The following is a 13,740-nucleotide window of genomic DNA, read 5'->3' as shown; positions in this document are numbered from 1 at the left end:
TACCCTCAGAATGCAGAGCAAACAGGAGGAGCAGCTGCAGGCTCGTTCTGAGCCACTGGACCGGCAGTGGGACTTTGGTCTGAACCCGCGTGAAGACAGGCTGGACTTCCTCCCTCAGCTTCACCAGTGTTGAAGACAGAAGCTGAGAGTCAGTATCCATCACACCTTCTAGCTGCGGAGGGTACCTTCCTTTTCCAGTCACTGTCCGTCCGCGGTCCCCTTATCTGATGTGAAGAGTCAACATAGGACGACCATTCAAGAAGCATAAAAAAAAACAGTTATGGAAAGAAAAATGTTCCCTTTATTACCAAAATTAAATTCATATTCATTGAGTTAAAGTATAACATTCAAGGAGGGAAATGAAAGTCAAATAACAGTTGACCAGTCGCCTAACATTTTTTATTACTCACAAACATAAATTCAAATGATTGTTACATTACAGCCAAGACAGAAGCACCTGCACCGCTAGCTGCTGACTGTAGCTAGCTAGGGATTGTTGCTAGCTGCTGACTGTAGCTAGCTAGGGATTGTTGCTAGCTGCTGACTGTAGCTAGCTAGGGATTGCTGCTAGCTGCTGACTGTAGCTAGCTAGTGATTGTTGCTAGCTAGTGATTTATTCACTGAGGTTGATCAGTAAAAGAACTTGGGAGAAACCAGGCATACTACAGTTCTAGAAAAGACTGAAAAGTCCGTTTATTGTGTCTTAGGGATGTCATGTCGCTCGTCGGCTGTACAGTCTGGCAGAAGCACGTTACAGCGACAAACATGTCATAGAATGATTCTCTGTAAGCTTGAGATGTCACAAACCTGTAAAAACAAAACTTCCAACAGTGATAAAACATACCGTCATGTTATAAAAATCAGGATTGTTGTTCTATATTTTTAGAGCAAAATTCCACATCAAAGTGTGAAATTTCAAGAAATCAAATGTAATAAAGTGTTGAAACTGCTCTTTCTCAGAATTGCAGGGGTTTTGAGGTTCAGTGACACTGACAGTGACTCCTCCTACGGAAGGCATTAAAAAAGCAGGTTACAACAGATGAATGTTACAAACATTTCTTCTAGTCGAGATGAAATAAACATGAAAACATGAGCCTCTGAGACTGGAACACTTGTGCTTCCCTCGTCCGTCACATCGCCGCCACCAATGCTGCCAGCGGGATGACGGACAGACGGCAGCTTTACAAACACATTGGATATCAGACATTGAACTACAAAAGCGAAGGTTGTGCGTGTCTGTTATTGTGCACCAGCCCGCCAACTACAAACTGCACTTGGACAAAACACGCTAGGCTGAGTCTGGCAACAGCAAATACAGGTGACATGAGTCCATAGTCACCTGGAACATATGGGAGGCAAAACAGTTTTATTACTAGAAAGTTTCCCAGTATTTGCAACACGTTAACTCATTCGTTCTTGGGAACAGAGTCAGAGATGTTGTAGGTCCATACAGAACAAGCGGACAGCGCCTGAGAGCGCTGGCTAACCGCTCAGGCTACCTGTTAGCCTGACCTTGTTGTGTAACTTAATAGCAGGTCAAACATCAGGTGCTAGCTGTTAGCCAGTAGATGTCTAAGATGGCAGCCGTGTGTGTGTGCGGCACTACAACCTCCTGTGATGTCAGCATTTTACAAAAAGTCAGTGTATGAATAGTAACAACTTTGACAATGACATCACTTTCATAGTGACAGTGTTTGATTGACAGCCTCCTGCTGCGATGACTCGTTCGCCCCTTCATGGCGGGAAAAGAGGTGGGAGAAGCCAGAACCCATGAGTCGCTCGCACCTCTCGTTGATGGATGGACCTGCTCGTCGGTTGCAGAAGAAAAGCTGAGACTCTCTCAGTTCTTCTTGAAGCTTCTCTGCCTTCATGTGAGCGTAGAGGAGGACGACGTCCGTGTCGACCTCCTGAGACTTAAACAAGCTGCATATTTTACTTTACTTTTACAACTGCAGTCAAAAGGTGATTCAAGTAAACTCAGGAAATGTCGGAGCTGTGCTACACGCCGCGTCTGAGCCAACGACAGCAGGAGAGCCTCTGGAGGACAGGCGTGGCGTTGGACCTCACAGTGACCCCGCCCCCACACACATCTGGAGCCACTTCTGCTTGTCAAGCCAAATCTGACACGACGCCATTGATTTGAACCTCAAAAAGTCGGTAACACAAACTTCTAAATATAATTTTTTTGACGACGTTTTATTATTCTACAATTTCATTTAGCAGACGCTTTTGTCCAAAGCGACGTACAACATTATCTGGCAAGTCTAGTTTGCTCTTTAGTTACTTAAGTATGATTTTTTTCTATCCATTAGTAAAGAATTCTAAATGTGTCAAGTGTTTGAATTTGGACTTTTAAAAGTGTGTATTAGCAGCCAGTCTGTCAGTGTGGACGACGCTGCTCGCCACAGCCTCTGAGCCTCCTGACACACGCCCTCGCCAGGTCTGATCAGCGCTGCTGTCTCGGGCCTCCAACAAGCACTTTAAAGAGAAAGGGTTTGCTATTTTGCTGAGGACCCCGGCGAACCCTCCAGGTCCTCACTTTGATGACCGCACTGAGAGAGCCCTCCTCCAACCCCGTCCCTGGACTTCAGCGTGTCCTGGTTCTGTGATGGGGGTTAGTGGGCCACCCCGCCAGAATCCAGCGCAGACAGTGACTGTGCTTGATTGAACCTGGCACGCCTCAAGAGCCCGCAGCTTCACACACATTCATGTCGTTCTTGGTAATGAAAAAACGGAGTGTCCCTTCAGGTCCTTGCCTGCAGGGCAGCCGGTGACCTTTGGCCCCAGAGGTCTCTGAGCGGGGCTACAGAGAGGTTTCTTGGGACAAGCTGAGCAAGGCTCCCGGCGTGACTCCATTGGTCATCTTCTCGGAGGGGAAATCCCCGGGACACTCGGTTGGAAGCTTGGAGGAAGAGAGAGGGAGACATTTAGAGGACAGCGAGGGAACAATGACCCCATGTTCATGTGCTCCAGAGCAGGAACGGCTGAATCAGACACGCTCTGCTTCCATCGCGCTCACAGGCTGTTACGCAACCAAGATCACGGACCTGCAACGCTGATTTGCAGCGCTGTATTTTATTCTGTGCCTCCGTTTGAGTTCCGGAGTCCCAGAGGACGTTTGTGGCCAGTTGAAAGGAATTCTCCCTAGGAAACATTTTGTTCGCCAACACTGACCTTGACCTTTGACCGCCAAAACCTTTTCAGTCACTACTTTCATCCCAGTGGATGTCCCCTCCAGGTGCTCCACAGACACGGCATCTTTGAGGTGACAGTCACGCTCCTACTTGCATACCACTCCTTGTGAAATAGGGTCTTTCTTGATCCCACCACTAGATGGTGCCAACGAGCTAGTTCCAGGTTTGAAGCGGCGGTCGGACTATCGGATGAGGGAGTGTCAGCAGGCTGACTGAGGAGAGCAGCACCTGATTTAACAGCATGGCAGAAGAACTCAAAGAGAGCCAGCTGGATTTTATATGCCTGTCCATGGACGAGGGGACCAACGGTGCCAGGACCGAAACAAAGGGACCAAATGTCCAAACTGACAGTGGAGGAGAAACTATGGAGGCCATGTGACCAGCGGGAGGCTCAAGAATGTGTCCTGCCAGAAGGTCACTTGATGAGATACCTGGTTGCAGGAATGCGCCCAACAAATCCACTCAGACGTGATGACCTTTCTAAAGGTCACGAGTCAGGAGTGACAAATGGAAAGCAGAAGACAGGTCCAAAGGTCATGGGCTTGTAATCTCATATCTGTGAGCGTTCTGTCCACGCCACAGCCTGCAGGAAGTTTTGTTTTTTTAATCTAACCGTTGTATAAATGAGAGGACTTTTGTTTGAGCAACGACTGCTGAGTTCATTGAATTCTTTCAGTTGTTCTGGGTATCAAAAGCCTCTTTGTCTTTTCTTTAGAAGTGGATCTCAACGTCAGAGAGCTACAAGACCTAAGATGAGATCCACTTTAACGTCCTGAAGGACTTCTGTCTGGGCGGAGGGGAGGCCACGTGATAATTAACACAGCAACAAAAACATGCGTGAACAGTACGACTGCAGGGAGGTCAACCATGACAGTGATTCTTCACCCTGAAACTGGATTTCAGCTTCCAAGTCCTCCACCAGGAGTCCTCAGCTCTCTGAGGGGTTTCTGCCTCCTCCATCACTTCTCAGTGACTCCAGGATGCAGGAAGAAGCAGCCATGATATTTAGCTTGAAGCTAACAGAGCCTGATGCTAACAGCAGCTGAACTGTCCAGAAACCTCTGGTAGAATCCAGGTCTCCTTGATCCAGCTGGAGGATCAGGGATCCACCTACACCTGGACTGGAGACCAGAACGAATGAGAACCCTTCTGAACATACCCAAGCCTGAAGCAGTGGCCCAGTAACAGCAACAATCTGAGTGTGTGTGTGTGTGTGTGTACTTACTGCTTGCAGGTTGTTGTTTTCAGCGCTGATGTTTACATTGTGTCTTTTCAGTTCGGACTTAATTAAGGCTGAAACATACAAACATAATATTTGTTTTAAAAATGCTTCTATCTTTGTGAGGACTTTCAGTGATGTAATACATTCCTTAGCCCCTCCCCCTAACCATCTCAACTGACTGCCTGACCCTAACCTTGACCCTGAACCTAACCTGAACCTGATTCTAACCTTGACCCTAAAACCAAGTCTTGACCTTCACACAGATGTATGAAGACGTGAGGACCTGCTAAAACGTCCTCACTTTCCAAAAACGTCCTCACTCTGTTGGTTAAATACGTGTTCTAGTCCTCACTATGTAGCAGGTACAAGAACACACACACACACACACACACACACACCGTACCAGTAAGCAGTACTCCCACAAAGATCCAGGCGCAGAGGAAGAGGTTTCCTGCCAGTGGATTGAAGTCTGTGGTCAGTTTACCCTGAATTAGGGTGAAAATGATCCCAAATATCTGCGTGCACACACACACACGCACACACACACACACGCACACACGCACACACACACACACACACACAGAAGGTCGTATGTAAATGCAAAGATTCCAGCAGTGTAGTAACAAAAGGAAACTATATAGTATTCCAATATTTTCCTGTCTTTTAAGATGGAGACGGAATTCTGCAGGTCACATCTAACCTGGAAAGCCAGGATCTTCCGTGACCAGAGGAAACACGTGACATGAATCTATGAACCCTGCATGATGTCAGAACGGCGAACACGAGAGCTGTAACGCATCACTGTAGTTACTCCCAACATGAGCTCAGTAGCTCAAGCTAACGTTTACATCTGTGTTTCTTCACACAGGAACGTCGACAACGTTTTTGTGGTTTATTATATTTTAAGTTTTCTTTTCAGGACATTTTAATATTTGACACTTTTCAATAATAACATCTGGCTCTTAACATTCTTCAGAAGTAGAAGTTCCTAACTCTTTGACAGGCGTTGCGTTTTATGTAACCGTTATATCTGGATGTGGATAAGTGGATGTGACAAACACGCCACTTTTGACCTGGCAGGAAGTGCCTCCCTGTCCCCTGGCAGCTGAGGCTGATTAAGACGATGCTGCCCTCTGTTGGACTGGAGCATAACAGCAATACAGACTGATGGTTGTGATTCCCTTGAAGGTCCATGAACACAACTCGGTCTTTTATTGATTTTAGGGGACGTTTGTTTCCCAGTGAGAAGGTTAGGGACTGGGGATGGTCCGTGGGCCGGTGCCAGCCCTGGGGTTCTACTAGAAATATTCTTCCATGGTACCTGAGCGAAAGCGTTGAGGAGTCCTGATGAGGTTCCTTCAGACTCCGGGTAGGTGATCTCCACGCCAAACTCAAACCCCAGAGGCAGGTAACCCGTCATGAAGAACCTGAACACGGGAGGCAGAGCGAGACCACTCACTGAGCAGGAACGTGAAACGCAGTGCAGAACAAATATTTCAACACATGAATAAAAAATACATTCCTTTTAGTATTTTAGACACAAATATTCAAATTAAGGACATGACCTTTTGTGAACAGTGTAATTTTCACTTTTATTTTTTCATTTATTTCTGAATTTCATTTATTTGTGGTGCTGTTCAGATTTCCTTGTCTTTGCGTTAGAAGTAAATGTGAATCAGGATCAAATCCAGACGAGTTCCACATTTCTACCAAAATCCATTTGAGTTTGTCCTCTGTTCGCATGCTAATGAGGTGGGCGGTCCCAACGCCAGATTCTCTAAATATGACAATGCATTTAAATAAACGTGTTTAAATGCATGAATAAAAGGCCTTTCATCACCAGTGTATTATTTCTATTTAACTTTCACATATCATTCAACTATTATTTATCGATTTGTGACTTCATTGCTTCTCCGTACACAAAACGAGAAACATCCAGTACAAAATTACGCGATTTTCAAATATCTTAAAACTGCATCCAAGCAAGGACTGCCCCTTTCTCGCCCAAAACTTGCATCAAAAGTGCATGAAGAGTAGTAGTAGTAATAGTAGTAGTAGTAGTAGTAGTAATAGTACTACAGCAGGAGCAGTACTCCTCTCCTCTTTCCTGGTGGATTCCTGCTCTCCGGAGGCAAAAAAACCCACAAAATATTCTTGTCTAAGCTCACTCCACTGGAAGCTCGTGTGAGTCCAACCAGGGGGCGGGGCCCTATCGGGTCGACAGCTGATACAGGGTTGTATACTTAGGGTATCAGGTGGGTCGTACCCCAGGACTCCAGCAGTGAAGAAGACCAGGTAGATGTTGCTGAGGTCCAGAGTGAAGCTGAAGACCACCATGCCCAGGAACGACAGGCCGTACACCGTCAGCGTGGTCATCCTGGCAGAGAATCACACTTACACAACTCTGCCAAGAACGAGCCATGTTATGCTGTGTGTGTGTGAGTGTGAGTGTGAGTGTGAGAGAGAGAGAGAGAGAGAGAGAGAGAGAGAGAGAGAGAGAGAGAGAGAGAGAGAGAGAGAGAGAGAGAGAGAGAGAGAGAGAGAGAGAGAGAGAGAGAGAGAGAGAGAGAGAGAGAGAGAGAGAGAGAGAGAGAGAGAGAGAGAGAGAGAGAGAGAGAGAGAGAGAGAGAGAGAGAGAGAGAGAGAGAGAGAGAGAGAGAGAGAGAGAGGCCTACTTGTATGTCTTGGTGTGGTCCAGCCACAGCCCACAGAGGATGGAGCCGACCATCCCGGCGACCACAAGAGTCAACCCGATCCTACCGGCATTCAACTCCTGGTCCTGAGAACAGGACGAGCACGTCAGAGGGAACAAAAACCTGTTGACTCGTGACTCACCGCTCCTTTGACCTCGTCACATGACACAGATGTACAGATAGACGACAACACCGTCACATGATCTGAGCATTTGGAGGATCAGAGAGATGCGAATCATCTGACAGTTCAGCTGCAAACCAAAGTTTTATAAGTTCATTCAAGGCTGAGCGCACACGCACTTGTGTGTGTGTGTGTGTGTGTGTGCGCGCGCAGTGGGCAGCAGGAATGCGTGAATGTGGCTAATGAACTCTGAGCCGCAGACAAACACTGACGCCTCAGAGTCGTCAGAGGTTCCTCTGTTCCCTCTCGTCCTCTTCCATCCCAGTGGGCCGGCTCCTGCTGCTCTGGGCCGGCCCTCGGGCTGAAAATGACACTTCACCCAAACGTCCTTGCTAACAACTGAGTCACCACTGGATTTCTTGAATTCACTATGAAGTTTTTCCCTCCTGCATCACCTCTTTGTGACTCCACAATACAGAAAGATCCAGCCACGTATCGTTAGCTTGAAGCTAAAGCTTGAAGCTAAAGCTTGAAGCTAAAGCTTGAAGCTAAAGCTTGAAGCTAAAGCTTGAAGCTAAAGCTTGAAGCTAAAGCTTGAAGCTAAAGCTTGAAGCTAAAGCTTGAAGCTAAAGCTTGAAGCTAAAGCTTGAAGCTAAAGCTTGAAGCTAAAGCTTGAAGCTAAAGCTTGAAGCTAAAGCTTGAAGCTAAAGCTTGAAGCTAAAGCTTGAAGCTAAAGCTTGAAGCTAAAGGAGACTGACTGCTAACAACAGTAGAACTGTCCAGAAACACCCTTTGACAATCTCTCCAGTTCACCGTCTGGTATAATCCAGGTCTCCTTAATCCAGCTGGATGGTCAGGGACCCACCAACAGTTTGACTGGCAATGCAAACGAACTACCTGGACGTGTCCTTGGAGTGATGAAAAGCAGATGAGCAGGTTTTTCCTGTTATGCCGCTGACCTTTTATGTGTGATTGTGTAAACAAAGATCAGCAGTTACCTGAGAGCGGCGTTTAGTCAAACACTACAAACACACATCAGAGCTCAGACTGCTGCAACGCCACATGACGCCAACACTTTTCTTTCAAGCGTTGTGGGATCTCCACCATTTTGCCATGCAAATCTAAAACAGGACCACCACCAGAGGTTGTAGAGCAGGAGGGACGCATCTTTTCACTCACAAACAAGCTTTGCCTGAATCCAGACAACGGCTGCAGAAACAACAGAGAACAGACGTTTCTTGAAGCTGTTATGGATTTCAGGTCAATTAGCCTCGACTGATGGGCTCTTGAACCAAACAAGAACTCCACTGTTGATCTTAAAGAACAAAACAGCTTTTAGTGAGAGTCTCTTACAGTCAATAATCTCCAGAACCAGACCAGGAGACAGAGCCCCTCCTCTAGGGAGCTGAGACCCAGGCTAGTTAGCTCAGCACAGTGACTGGTAGTGGGTGGGAAGTGTTAGCGTAGCTCCGTCTCTGCCTGCATTACTATCAGGAGGGTTGTGTGTAACCTTGGTGATGAATACCAGTTTAACATGAGGAGACGTTGTAGTGGTAGAATCAGACACGTAGCCGGAACTACTTTCCTGACTGGGAGCAGTGATTTGACGCAGCACCTCCAAAGCTCCATTGGAACTTGGGTCAACAGAACCAAAGGTTTGTTGAGGACTAGAAGAGCGACTGCTGCTACTGATGAGGAGGAGGAGGAGGAGGATTCCTGCTGGACACACCAGCATCCTGGACCTGAGCTAGCTGATGCTAACACTCCCACCCACTACCAGCCATTGGGCTAAGCTAACTAGCCTGGACCTGAGCTAGCTGATGCTAACACTTCCACCCACTACCAGACATTGGGCTAAGCTAACTAGCCTGGACCTGAGCTAGCTGATGCTAACACTTCCAACCCACTACCAGCCATTGAGCTAAGCTAACTAGCCTGGACCTGAGCTAGCTGATGCTAACACTTCCCACCCACTACCAGCCATTGGGCTACCCTAACTAGCCTGGACCTGAGCTAGCTGATGCTAACACTTCCAACACACAACCAGCCATTGAGCTAAGCTAACTAGCCTGGGTCTGTGTCTTCTTGTCTGGCTCTGGAGACGATGGACAATTGGAGACTTTCACCAAAAGTTGTTCCTTTGTCCTGTACTCAGAGATCCCAGCTGCAACCCAGGTGACAAAGAGCAGGATCCTGACCTCTCACCGTTTCACTGGATTTACCTTGTAACAGTCCATGATCATCTGGTTGAGAAGTGTGGAGACGGAGTAGAAGGAGCCTGTCAAAATTCCTGTGGTGGAACAAAAAACCCCAAAGAATTTCACAGACTTCAGTTCACACGTCCACAATCACTGACGCAAGACAGAAAATGAGAGTCAGTCAGCACGTTTACATGATGGTGGACCCGCTAAAACGGGACTTCTAAGATAAACATTTCGGCCCGACTGGAGTCAGACTAAGCCCCGTTTCTCATCGTGGCATTGCACAAGTGCGAAAGGGTGGCATCATGACGGCGGGTGGAACTACGGTGCCGAGGCATCCCAGGACGCGGAGACACGTCATGCTGTCTCAGCTTCAGGAGCCGTTTGAACGCGAGCCTGAGGGTCCACAGCCACAACACCACTGAGGCCGTGGAACCTGAGGGGAGGCTGAGTGCAACCGGCCACCTACTGGTCTGCAGGAGGACATACTAGACCATTTCATGGGTCCTGGGACAACAAGAGTTGTCCACATACTGTAGATGGAATGATGGAGCTGAAACCATAGCAACCGTACATGTAAACACACCCACTGAACGAGAAAGGGCCTGGTGGTTTGTGGTGCGAACCGTAGCTGATGAGCAGCAAGACGAAGGCTTTATTCTTCATGAGGTTGAGGATGGACTGTCTGTAGGAGTAGTCCTGCAAGGGAGAGTCCAGGAGGACGGCCTGGGCCTGACTGGGGGGGAGGGGAGGGCGGTCCTTAATCACTGAATAACACAAACAAACAAACAAACATCAGGACTAAACTCGCTGACATTTTTGCGAGTGTCAAGTGTCAAGGTTTACTCTTCATTCAGAATTCAGAAACTACAGGATCCTCAGAGGTTCAAAGGTCACGCGTGAATCTAGGAAATGAAGTAAACCGTGTCAAACAACATGCTAACGCGCCTAGTGAGGTCATATGATTCCTTCGCAGGAACTGGCAGGAGTTTGGCTTTCAGCGTCACATGGTTAACCTCCTATTGTTCCCTAGAGATGGAGAGTCTGCTGAAGGTAAGATTCCACTGTTCCACAGTCACATGGAACTGTTCTGTTTATGCCACCGTGACCTTTGACCTCCAAAATTAATTCAGTACATCTTGTTCCATTGGATTCTTCCTTTGAAACACACACCAGTGTGTGTGTGTGTGTGCTTGTGTGTGGAGCATACCTGTAGCTGTGAGAATGAAGAGGCCCGTGGAGATGGCGGCGGTGCCGTAGAACATGATGCTGATGTTGTGACCCGTCAGCTTCATGTCGTTGGGTGTGTTTGGAACCAGAACTGGAGGCAGCAGGAACCCGATGGCCGTCCCCAACTACACACAGACACACAACACCGTTTACTTCAAGTTCTACTCCGTATAATACTGCATTCATTGCCTCCTGAATCCTGCTCTGGATACTCCTTGTTTTTCTCTCTACTTTATCGCTGTATTCGGTCTCTCTTGTTACTTCTACACGTGCAGGAATGTGCAGGCCTGTCCTGAAGTTCTGCTGGCTCCTCTAAAGACAGTAAGCTCAGCTCCTCTCATCTCTGTAGGGCTGCCTCCCTCCCTCGCCAAGGTGCCTTCATTACCCATAATGCAACTCTCCGGACCGTGGGGACCATTGGCCAGACAAATTAGGAAGACAACGATAACTCGCGTTTGAAACGGGAGGCAGAAGAACCAGAACGTTTTGTCCTGGTGGCCAGCAGGGGGCGCGTGACCTCAGCTCAGCGCAGGAACGAGTCCCGCGGGTCTATGATGAACACGCGGGGTTCACGCCAATGGTTTAACGGCTGACGTCACTATAGGACCAGTTTAGCTCAGGCCAGGTCTCCGCCCACCATCGCCATCACAATCATCAAGGCGATTAACGCGAACACAATGACAATAAACCGTCTAAACTTGTTATTCCAGGATAAAGTTCATCACGACATCAGCAGAGCCCCGCTGACACCACGATGACGTCAGAGGTCCCGGAGTCCTCTCCTCTTCTGCCTCTACCACCCCCCACGCCTCCTCCTCATCACCTGGTTGCCCAGCACCGCGGTGGCGCAGGCGGTGGAAACCTCTCGGGGTCCGAACCACACCGAGGCGATGCGGGACGGGAGGCCGAGGATGAAGACCTGCGCCACGGAGCAGATGACCTGCGCGGTGACCGTGACGGCGAACAGCTCGGGTCTCACGCTGCAGCACTTGAGCCACGCGCCTGCGCAGTTGAGCCCGGCGCCCAGCAGGGCGGTGAGCCGCAGACCCCTCCGGTCTAGCAGCCAGGTGGCGGGGAAGATGAGCGGCACGTAGGCGAGCATGTAGACGATGGAGAGCCAGTTGATCTGCTCGTTGGTCGCCCGGTAGTAGCGCGCGAACACGTTCGTGATGATGCTGTACTGGATCCACTGGAAGGCGTTGACCAGGGAGTACAAACTGAACACTGCCAGAACCACGAACCGGCGCCGATACAGCCTGGTCTCCGGCGGCTTCCCCTCCTCCTCCTCCGCCGGTGCTTCTCCGTTCGGCAGCATCGCTGCAGTCTCATCCAGCAGCTCCCGCTTCTCCGGCTCCGGCTCTGGTTCCGGTTCGGGACTCTTCCTGACGACCGTGATGTCGTCAGGTGCGCCGCCGGGATCCGCGCGCAGATGCTCCTGCACGAGCTCCCCGGCTACCATGATGCTCCCTGGTTGCTCGCCGATGATGGGACCCGGCCGGGACATAAACGTCCGCGGCAACAGCGTGACGTAACCACACCGAGCTCCACGGTGTTGAAACGCTCAGACTGATCCTGGTCCTGATCCCGGTCCGAGCCTGCCGCCGCCCCGGTGCGCCGCTCCCACCGACCTGCACGCCGCTCCTCCGCCGGCTCGCGTGTGTCTTCCTTCCCGTTGAATCTCTTTTGTTCTGCTGACGGTTGACACACACACACACACACACACACACACACACACACACACACGCGAGTGCGCCTTCCGATGCCGACGAGCCAATGGCGAAGCAGCGCGAGCCCGGAGTAGCACGTGAACGGTAATCAGGTGCCGTGACGTCACGAACCCCGCAGAGCATCGCCGGCGCCTCGCGACCGCCTTACTACGAAATATGGTCCACGACAAGACGTGACGTAGGAGATGAATAAAAACCTGGAATAAGAGAGGAGAGACAGAAGGAAGTAAACAATGTGTGGACGGGCGGGAGCTCCTGTTAGCGAATTTTAATAAACTAAAATAACTGAGTTGTCCTCTGAGAGGAGTGACAGAATTAGAGCGACAGCTACGGTGAATGTGTGTGGAGAGAGAGAGAGAGAGAGAGAGGGGGGGGGTTAATTAACGGTTTATCAGGTCTCAGACTTCTTTCATGATGTTTTTTTTAAACTGTCTGTAAATTAGGCAGCACGTGTCATCAGCTTCCTGTCAGGCTCAGATGATCACGTGGTCACCGGCTCTAACCCTAATCAGCTCCTGACGCTGCGGCCTGCGCGGTCCCAGGTGGAGAGATGGGGACGGAGTTTCTGTTGGGGTTTCTAAGCCCACAGTAATTTGAAGCAGTTTAATCCAAACGATATCAAATTAGAGAGGGATTTGTTTCGCAGGCCCTGCCGCTCACTGACGCTGATGGTGTAGTGAAGTTGGACTCAAGAGCCCAGACAGACAGCGTCGTGAATCAAACCTTGTCTTTCCTTGTCTGTTGGCGCTCTGAATCTTGACCTTAGGGTCTGGTTTGATGGTGAGATCCTGTCAGGGGCTCTGACGTGTTGCACCGTTTCTGTCTGTTTGAGTTCTTTTGTGCTGGTGTGCTTATAAATCCCATTTTTACCTTCAACTGGCGATCTTCCTCAGGTTCTAGAGAACCAGACGGCGTTCTGGCTTCTGAAGCGTGATGCTAATGCAGACGTTCCCAGACGTGCGTTCCCTCTGGTGACCAGCAATGAAACAAAAGTCACCCAAATGATTTGTTCCCTTTCCTGATTCCTGCTCAATCGCCTGTTTCAGGTCTTCTTGAACACAGCGTGGAGTTTGTTTAGCGAGGCAGGTTCTGTTCACGGCCCGGTGGGGATGAACAGGGGGATTCGGCCGGTTCAAACTGATTATTGGAGATTATTATGACTTTGACTCAGGAATCTCTTAACGTCTGTTCTGTTAATCCGGTGGGAGAAGAGTGAACAGGATCCGGGACGCAGCCGCAAGGTCTCAGATTCCACGTTGCCATGGAAACACTGGCACTGTTTGTAGCTACACTTGGGACGCTGCAGAGGGAAGAGCATCCCAGCACAAACAATGTCTGGATCCAAAGACCAG

General features: G+C 49.3%; 1 protein-coding gene across 1 annotated transcript; it reads right to left on the bottom strand.

Annotated features, from left to right (window-relative positions):
* Positions 1-372: 372 nt before the first annotated feature.
* flvcr1 (FLVCR choline and heme transporter 1) lies at positions 373-12,422 on the bottom strand. Its single transcript, XM_086189393.1, has 10 exons — positions 11,485-12,422; positions 10,642-10,786; positions 10,058-10,198; positions 9,453-9,520; positions 7,092-7,195; positions 6,683-6,793; positions 5,738-5,843; positions 4,820-4,931; positions 4,420-4,487; positions 373-2,902 (listed from the first exon to the last, which is right to left on the bottom strand). Exons 1-10 carry the CDS (start codon positions 12,163-12,165, stop codon positions 2,804-2,806), a joined length of 1,635 nt encoding a protein of 544 aa, XP_086045519.1. The 5' UTR covers positions 12,166-12,422; the 3' UTR covers positions 373-2,803.
* Between the last annotated feature and the right edge of the window lie 1,318 nt (positions 12,423-13,740).

Source organism: Aulostomus chinensis, chromosome 20 (assembly GCF_037954235.1).
Source record: "Aulostomus chinensis isolate RoL2024-O1b breed Wild chromosome 20, RoL_Achi_v1.0, whole genome shotgun sequence".
NCBI lineage: Eukaryota > Metazoa > Chordata > Actinopteri > Syngnathiformes > Aulostomidae > Aulostomus > Aulostomus chinensis.
This window is presented reverse-complemented; position numbering and strand designations above follow the sequence as displayed.